We start from the raw sequence: 9,479 nt of genomic DNA, 5'->3' as shown, positions 1-9,479 counted from the left end.
TCAACATACTAAAAAAAATTCCTTAAGCAAACAAAGATTAAAGATTAAATGTTGTTTTTGTTAAGTATCATATTCAACTTGAGATTATGCAAAATGTTAAAAAGGAGAAATGGGTTATTTATAATCCTATTTCTTTATTTGATATTGAATCAAATAATGGGTAAATTATTAAAAAAATATTAAATGTTTCATGGATACTGAGAAATCTTTTATTGTTGAAGAGCTGGATCCAAACAAGAAAATGAAGATAAGTATTTGTCAAATTTTCAAACTTGTATAATTAAGTTAATCATAAATATTATCATGCTCATAAAGTGTTTTTCATTTCTTTAAGAAATTTAACCACTACGATTGAAAAAAAAGAAGTTAGTAGAATAACACATGAAAATTAAATTAATGAAATTGTAGATATAGATTGAGAAATAAAAAGAGATGATAAGAATGAGCTGAAAAAATATCATATTGAAGATAGAGAATAAACAAAGTAATATTGATCTAAAAAATTATCCATGAAGGTATAAAATCAGGATATAGGATTTGAAAATAGAAAATTCATGTTTTGTTTTTTGCTTTTATAAGTTAAACACTTTAACCATTTAATTTCACTTTTATATATAATATTTAATTTATTTTTTCTCATAACTTTTTTTCGTTTATAATAGACTCAATTCACAATTCAAAATAAATCTAAATCGATTCAGATAACCAATATTATGACAATGAACAATCACCATTTAACAGACTAACCTCAGAACTTATCAAATAAGAGATTATGCATTCACAATTCTAAAGCAATATAATTCATATAAAAATCAATGATGGTGACAAAGGTATACTCAAACTTGAAACTTTCTTATGACTGAACTTGCATTCCATTTCCTTGACATATATTCCTGATTGATTATTTGCTCAGAAGCCCCGCAATCCATATAATGGACAATAATTAGTTTCACTAATCATGCTTCATACTGCTATAACTTTTGAAGTAGCAGAGAAGGTATGACCAAGAAGTATTCAAACCCTACCTACAATACAAGTTTTTTGCCATAAAAAACATGACAAATTAGGAATGAGGGATCATATGACAAATAGATCCTAAAACTACATATGATCGCCTTCAATACAATTTGAACCGAAAGCTATCCAAAAACAAGAGCTTGCTGTTGCTACTTGGTTAGGTTATCTTCCTAAAAAAGCAACATGCAGCAGGGAGCAAGATCCTAATGAACACCCTGCACAGCCTCTTTCTGACGACTTTGTTGAGTGTCATTACTAACATGCTGATCATTCTGGCCAGACCTAACATCCTCGTTCCCAGGCGTAGCAACACCGGGTATCTCCCCAAGTCTCTCCTGCAGCACCATTATATCATGTATATCAGATAGAAGACTCAGTGTGCATAAATTTTGTATGGTCGCAAGAGTGGAATTGAAAATTAGAATGGTCATATTAGTCATTTAGGCCTTTTCCTTCTCTCAAATATGGGTTCAAATACGAGTGTCACAATAGGTATAACTTGGTACGGGCAACAGTGCTTTGCCCATTAGAATAATAGACAAAAAAACAGGTATCAAAGCATTTTAAGATATAAAAATCACCTTGAGGGAAGCATTCTCTGAACGTAGCTGCTCGAACTCACTCCTGATCCTGCTTACTTCTGCTCGGAGAGTGGCATTTTCTTCTTTCAAAACGTCAGCACGCTGAGCTAGTTCATCGCATTCAGCCTGAGAGCAGTGGACACAAAAGGGTTAAATTTGACAATTATGACTTGCAACCTGAAAAATGAAAAAAGGTATACTCTGTCACCTGTTTCCGTAACCTGGATCTGCGTGCAGATTCCCTATTAGACTGCTTCCGCCTTTGTCTTTTAAGCTCTCTTTCGTCCTAAAAGTTAACCAAAAAGGATGAAGATTAAAACAAACGTTCAGAGAAGTAATACCCAATAATGCAACAACCTGTAGCCAAATTTGGGACTGAACACCATCTCTTGACCCAGCAGTAATCATTCCTCCAGCAACTGCAGTAGAAGAGACCTTTCCATGCAGTGCAGGAATGGCGGATGAAGTTGGCGTGCCCCAGTAATCCATTCCAATATTTAAATTAGTAGTGGGACCAGGAACTGCTCCAGGAGCACTTGCAGTAGATATAGGTATAGGCATAGTTTGGTTAACAACTGTCTGAGGTCTACTATGTACCCCATTTTGAGGAGCATGTGCCGAACTTCCATTTTGAGATGGTTCATCTGTAATATAGCAAAAAATGTATTTCAGCCGTAACATGGATACACTATTAGTATACACAAAGCAACACAACTAGAAAATATTTCCAAACATAACCTTGTCATACCTTCAAAAGAGTCCTGCCTCTCCCCGGATTTCAATTGAGAGTCCTACAAAACTCATTGCAATAAATACCAAGAACTCTTCCAGGCAGTGGAAGCACAAAACACAAAAAAAAAGGCAGCCTCTACAATAGATTACATTTCTAAAAATCAATTGAAACCTTTTTTAAGACGCTATAGAAGGAAGATCCTTATTTTTCAAACATGAACATGCTAACACTATGTATGAGTATGGGTAAAGCTTTTTAGGAATAAGATTTACCAGAAATGCCTGAAGCACATTTACCGTAAAGCTCTGAAACATACATCAATTCATATATCCCATTGGTCAGTTTAATGGTAATTGCATTTTATTTGAAAACCCTATTAATATATGAAGCTTTTTCTTCTTTTTTCTGGTTAGCATATGAAGTTAATCCACCGCACCACAACTAATTGTGGCCATGATCAGTCTTTGGGGGAATCAAGAGGTTGTGGGTATGAGATACCAAATAAGCAGAGGAAGAACACTTCTATATATAAGTCTTAAACAAGGAAGATATTCATAATTGTGTTAACTACAGTAATATAAATTTATCTGTCATACTGTGTAATTATGAGAACAAGTATAAACCATAGATTATAGGAAAAGATAAGTATTGCAGATAATCAATTTGGTTTAATGTCAGGAAGGGGTCTAATACAAAAGTGAATTATATTTTACAGGAGTTGAAGGGAATTTACGAAAGCAAAATGAAAGACTTGTGTTTTATTATTGACTTGGAAAAAGGTTATATGATTGAGTGCCAAGAGTAGTGTTACGAGAAACTATAGAAAAGACAGTGTTCATGTATGATGTGGTAACGACTAGTTTAACAACTCTAGGAAGCAAGACTAGGAATTTTCCGAGGATATTATTGGAGATCACACATCGATTATAGATAGGGCCAATTTATAGGGTATGAATGGGAGCAATCCAAACCCTACAAGCCGGTTTTGTGAGGATGAATTAGTCTTAAACCTACTTTTTAATATGGTATAAGAACCTATCCTAGCGAGGTTTGATGGTATCGTGTCACCCGCTATCAAACCATCCACGAATATCTAGTATCATCACACACGAGATGTACATGCCTCATCGTGAAGGGGATGTTGAGATTTCACATCGATTAGAGATAAGTTCAATTTACATTATATTAATGGGGGCAATCCTCACCTTACAAGCCGATTTTGTGAGGATAAGTTAGGCTTAAACTCACTTCCTAATATGATTTCATAGTCTATCATAGGGTCTATTAGACTATCGGACTACCCATGAATATCTAGTCCCACACACGAGATATGCATGCCTTGGCATGCAACGGGTGTGTTGGAAATCTCACATAGACTAGAAATAAGTTCAATTTACAGTATATAAGTGAAGACAATCCTCACCTTACAAGTTGGTTTTGTGAGGGTGAGTTAGGCTTAAACCCACTTCCTAATAATTATATCAAGGCACACTCTTGCGTCATTATTTGCTTAATTTAGTCTTGAATGTTCTTACCCTAATTGCATTTTCTTTTTGTGTGGATCCTTAGTTTTGATTATGGAAAACAATTAAATTTCAACTTAAGATTTGTAAACAGCCTATGTAAATAGAGTTTTCACTTGAGTAGGAATAAAACAGAGTATACGCATTGCAATTTTAGCAAGAGGCAAGCAGAATAAAACCTAAGGTTCACAAAGCATCGACCAAGTACAAAGGCGTGTTCTATTATATTGCTATTTGTCAAACTATATTCTATACTACTGAATATTAGGCTATAAAGGGATTGTTAGAAATATCGCATCAACTAGTGATATGCCCTGTTGGGTCTATTAGAGCACCCTCATATGTCCAATCCTATAAACTTCATGCTTGTGAAGTCTAATCCTCAACGTGAAAGGATGTGTTAAAGATACCACATATACTAGTGACGTAATCGCATTAAAGTATATAATGTACATAAGTTGAGGAGATAACTCTCACCATACAAGCCAATTTTGTGGGCTTGAGTAAGGTCCAAACCCAAATTCTAAGAGGCATAATAAGAGAAAAAGGTGGGAGTAGCATAAATTAATTTGTGATCATGCAAGAAAGGATAGGATACAAAATGGTAGTATACAACAAGATATTGATGTAGCACAAATTGAGGAAAAGATGACAAAAAATTGGTTAAGATGTTTTGGATGCTAACATAGTTCACTGGAAGCATTAGTGAGGAGAGTAGATTACACGGTCTTTAACCAAGCCAAATAGCTTTGTGTGATCAATACAAATGGTGTTGTGTGATCTATATAACCAACTTCACCTAATCTAATGGGATAAGAATTTTGCTGTTCTGTAGACATTGGTAAGCTAGTTTAACAAAGTGAAATTACAAGCCCTAACAGTTTATCATAAACAACTAGTACAATAAGGATAAAATACTTTATTTTAATTTTTGAAAGCTAAATCAAGATCTCTATTGATAATGTAATGAGGAAAAAAATGCATGTTTCATGTTCTGAAAATATTTAACTTTAAGATTCAACTTATCCATTGTGCTAAATATGACATTCCATAGCAACTGAAAATAGGGCAATAGGAGTTATACAACCAAGACCCATGCCATCTTCATCACCCAATGTACAAACACATTAGAAAGTTAAAATTATTAACATAATCTGTCTTAAAATTTGGCTTTAGGTAATAACAATGTGAACATTCATAAATTCTTTATGCTGTTTTGTAACAAAATTTTACTAAAACCGCATAACCTTTCTTATTTTTTCAATCATAAACTTGCAACTGTAATGTTTTTTTAAGAAGTATTTTCTTACATACCAAAGTTTTAAGAAGTTGTGTTTACACCCCCTAGGACAGAGTTATTTTTTAGAATTATATCATGCCAATTACTGATGCCAGTAAAGTAAAATATTACAGAATTATATTTTGGTAGTCTACAAAGAGGTTTAGATAAATATCACTCATTCAGATATCAATTTTCTAAACAAGCTTCCAAGAGTCAACACGGATTTAAGGCTGTCACTTCTTGAATAGATAAATTTTGACAAGTGGCATAGAACTTACATTCTGGGAATTCTCATCACTTCCTTCACTAGTTCCGTCACTTGCACTATCGCCACTGCAAATCCAAATTTTTGCATCAGTATAAGTATAGCCAGTATGCAATTGCAAATATAAAACCAATCAAGGGACTAATATAAAGTGATAAACCATACATTGCCAACCCTACCCTACCAATATATTTACTGCAGTAGACAAGACAAATAAAGCCCCAACTATTAAAAATCTAAAAAATATTAATACTGGGAACTTTACAGGCATATTAAATATCAAATGTTCCTCTAGTCTCTAAAAGTAAAAAAACATCAAGAAATTCCATACAAAAGCTTTCAAGCTGTATTAAACACCTGCATACTGATACAGCTAAAGAAAGTCAAACCAAATTACTATATTTATTTGAATGGCCTAGAATGATCTCCATAACTATAACATATCAAGAAACAACAATTTGGTTGAACACTGGAAGGGATAAAAAATAAGAAAAAGCTCGGACAATTCCAAATAGTAGCTGGATTTAGTTGTACTTGTGTCAGACAATTATTCATGTCAAACACTTCAAATACTTCCCGGTTTCATATGATAATATTTTTACTTTATTTAAAAAAAAATTAAACTGGTAAAGATAAAAAAAATATCTATAAATAAATTGTAACATTTTATTATGTCTACAGTGACCCATGCTCAATTTGTAAGACTATCTCACTGGATTTAATATGTATTTTATTTTATGTTAAATTTGTATTAGTTTTATATATTATAGATAATCCATGTTTTCTAAAATATGAGCTTACTTTGATTCAAATAACAGCGGCCTTAATTCAACAACTATTGATCTATAACCAAATTTTACCTTTTGGAATGAATCCCATTAGCAGATTCTCCGGTTGTTTTACCAAGATCATTATTTTTTCCTGTAATCCACATATTCAAACTACCCCCACTAGCACTTCCTTTTGATCTTTTGACCGGTAATTTTTCCTTCACCTCGGGAGGTTTAGCACCAACTTCAATGCTGCCTGGGTTATTTCCCTGCATGTCAACTTGTAGGTTACTTTTACATAGATAAAGACAACTGGCGCACTGGAAGGAGAAATGACAGGAAGTGACAAAAGAAAGACAAAGTGAGAGCACAGCAGAAAAAAAAAAAGAAAAAGAAGAACACTAAAATAACTCACCGATGTATCTGCAATACCATTTGGAGAAGCCATGGCAAAAGGACTGAAAGGATAAGACCCCTAAAGAAATTGGTAGAAACATGCAAATATTGGTTAATGAATTCTAAATTATGATGACTAATTACAAAATAATCTCCACAAGAAAGCCTTATATAAATAATACCGGAGGAATGGATGGATGGGCATAAATGCCACCATGGGGATACATTGCTACATAGGGATGTGCTGGGGTGCCATAGGGAGGCATAATATGCTGCAAGTAAATATATCATAATGTTAACAACATCGAAGGATTGGCAACATTAAGTTTTGCAAATCCCTTCAGATTTCTAAAGACAAACTCAGAGGATACAGTGTTCTAAATTATTGTACCAATGAGATAGACCAATCATTGTGTATGCCATAAATACCTGGACACCCCACATATATGGGTGGGCTTGGGGACTTGACGCCAAGAAACCGTGTGGAGGCATGGGAGAATATGTCTGTACCATAAGGAATTGAGGGTCAAAATCCAAGCTTCACAAAAATAAAACACAGTATGCAAATTAAGGTTTTGTCATTCAAAACCTGAAAGTTAGACCAGTCAGGATTAATAGTCGCCATGCCAGTTGTTGGTGGAGACTGCTCCTGGAGAAGACAATAAAATATTTCTGGCATCATTTAAACACTTAACTGCCAATATAGACAAAACAAAAGATCCCTGATAGACCTGTGACGTAGCTGGAGGTGTCTTAGACTCCTTCTCTTTAGGGGTTTTGTCCATGTCACTGCTACCCATGCTTTAATATATGTATCTCCCAATAATATACACTAAACCATTCTGCACCAAGAATAAAACTTATAACACAAGGCAGCCAAATGGACACAGATACCACTCTCCTGCGAAACAAACAACTAGTTCCATAACAAAAAAGTTATGCAAGTGAAACAAAACACTTCTTGAACCCGTTTCTTGGTTAAACTGTTCTACAAAATTCCAGTATTATATTATATACTTCACGAATTGGTTATATCGACAGGAAATCAACTAATGCATTTACTCCCTTTGCCCACAACAAACATTGCCGACATAACCCACAATCCATTTTTTTTAATTTCTCTTCTATATTTCCCCCAAACCAGCATAGTACTGGGGTAGGTCCCGTTCATCAGTGTCATAACAATATAACATTACCACATTAGTCTCCGCCTAAATTGACTCGGCAAAAATAATCAAATACTTCAATTTTTGTACGAAATAAAAGAGACAGAAATAAAAGACACACGTGAAAATGAACCCCAGCCCCGTGAACAATTAAAATTGTGGAGGAAGAGAGGTATCAACAACAAGTTCCAGCTCAGAACAAATGTAATTGGCAAAGCTAAAGCAGAAGAAATATAGAGAAGACCTCATATACATGGAGGCCCTTGAAAAACTTTTTGGGGGCAATTTGTTTGGGAAACGATGAAAGCAATCTTGTGGCAAGAATTGAAGAATGAGGAAGAATTAGGGTTGGTTTGGTTTGGGTTTAGGTTGAGGTTTGATAGCGGGTGGCGGTGTGTTGTTGACGGCGATGGGAAGGTGGTGCGATGTGGTTGTCCGGTGGCGGAGATTTCGTTACTGCTTCGATTTCGGAAAGAACCAAAATGTACTCTTTACGATGTGGCCTCTTCCTAATTCCAACAATGGTACACTTATTTTTATCTAAAATTCTAGTTAAAATTTACTTTTTATTAATTATTATTAAAAGTGAACTTTAATCTACTACTATCTTAAAATAAATTTAAAATGATTCATATTATATTTTGAAAGTGAAATTTAATTTAACTCAATTATAAAATAAGATTTACATTTATATATATATTTATTAAATGTGTTAATTTTAACCATGATTATCCTACACTTATTTTTATCTAAAATTCTATGCATAATAAAACTTGGTATGCAATTAAAATTATTTTTTTATTAATTATAATGTTTAATTGTATAGAATATTATCTATTAAATAAATAAAAAAATCTTATTACTTTATATTAAAAATGTTAAGTTGCACTTTTGGTTATACACCTCAATTTTGAAAATTCTTCAAGAAGATGATGAAGGATCATGTGTGGTTTGAAAGAAGAGAAAGAAGACTAAATGAATGTTATTTTGTTTTGTGTGTGGTAGTTGATCATTTCAAACTTGTTCAATTGAAAAGAAAAACATTAACCAAACATATATTAATAGTTTTAAAGAATTTTTTTCCTTCTCAAACATATAACTAAACTGAAATTGTGAATTTTTAAAATTTTGAAAATAAAATTAGAGACGAAATCTTAAATTAATAATTAAATAAGTATTAAATTACATTATTTGTTAATGAGAATTGAAGAACCATGTGGTTATTGTCAATGGTAGTAACCATGTAGTACACTAGTTAGAGAGAACACAAAAAATTATGAGTTTGAAAAAAATATTTATAAAAACTCAAATTATCTAACTATATGAGTTATCTTTCTCAAGATAATAATTATGCACATATATGTTAACCCTAAATATACTTATGTTTTTCAAAGCTATTAAATAAAAACTTAGAAATTTAATGATCAAACACAAAATGACAAAGAAAATCTAATTCGAGCAACACTTAGTTAAGAAAGAAGAATGTTTATGAAATTTTTTAAGAAAAATAATTGAAGGAAACAAAGATATTTTCAAAGCTTTGACTGAAATATAAAGTTGTGTTTAAATAAAATAAATAAAAAACACATTAATATTTTGTAGGTACAAATTCACCTACAAAATCAAACTCATGTTTAAAAAAAAAATTATTAAAGTGGAAGAGCAATTTCAGTATCTAACTTCAATTAACATTACTTTTCTGACTTTGTATTATTAACTGAACACGTGGCGTGCTAGCACAACACC

General features: G+C 32.7%; 1 protein-coding gene across 1 annotated transcript; it reads right to left on the bottom strand.

Moving 5' to 3' along the window:
* Nucleotides 1-833: 833 nt before the first annotated feature.
* On the bottom strand, nucleotides 834-8,261 carry LOC137808565 (bZIP transcription factor 16). Its single transcript, XM_068609736.2, has 13 exons — nucleotides 7,978-8,261; nucleotides 7,299-7,409; nucleotides 7,157-7,216; nucleotides 6,997-7,071; nucleotides 6,750-6,839; nucleotides 6,587-6,646; nucleotides 6,262-6,440; nucleotides 5,415-5,469; nucleotides 2,347-2,389; nucleotides 1,956-2,242; nucleotides 1,807-1,884; nucleotides 1,599-1,724; nucleotides 834-1,352 (listed from the first exon to the last, which is right to left on the bottom strand). The coding sequence occupies exons 2-13, from the start codon at nucleotides 7,365-7,367 to the stop codon at nucleotides 1,221-1,223; spliced, it is 1,254 nt and encodes a 417-aa protein (XP_068465837.2). The 5' UTR covers nucleotides 7,368-7,409; nucleotides 7,978-8,261; the 3' UTR covers nucleotides 834-1,220.
* Between the last annotated feature and the right edge of the window lie 1,218 nt (nucleotides 8,262-9,479).

Source organism: Phaseolus vulgaris, chromosome 3 (genome assembly GCF_051622355.1).
Source record: "Phaseolus vulgaris cultivar YP4 chromosome 3, ASM5162235v1, whole genome shotgun sequence".
Taxonomy (NCBI): domain Eukaryota; kingdom Viridiplantae; phylum Streptophyta; class Magnoliopsida; order Fabales; family Fabaceae; genus Phaseolus; species Phaseolus vulgaris.
This window is presented reverse-complemented; position numbering and strand designations above follow the sequence as displayed.

What these genes read in the sequence shown, in the direction of transcription:
- LOC137808565 (XM_068609736.2), bottom strand. Translation starts at nt 7,367, where the DNA reads ATGGGTAGCAGTGACATGGACAAAACCCCTAAAGAGAAGGAGTCTAAG. An exon ending in AGTCCCAAATTTGGCTACAG is followed by an intron (nt 1,885 to 1,955) that starts GTTGTTGCATTA and finishes GTTAACTTTTAG; the next exon opens with GACGAAAGAGAGCTTAAAAG. An exon ending in GATCCAGGTTACGGAAACAG is followed by an intron (nt 1,725 to 1,806) that starts GTGACAGAGTAT and finishes CACTGCTCTCAG; the next exon opens with GCTGAATGCGATGAACTAGC.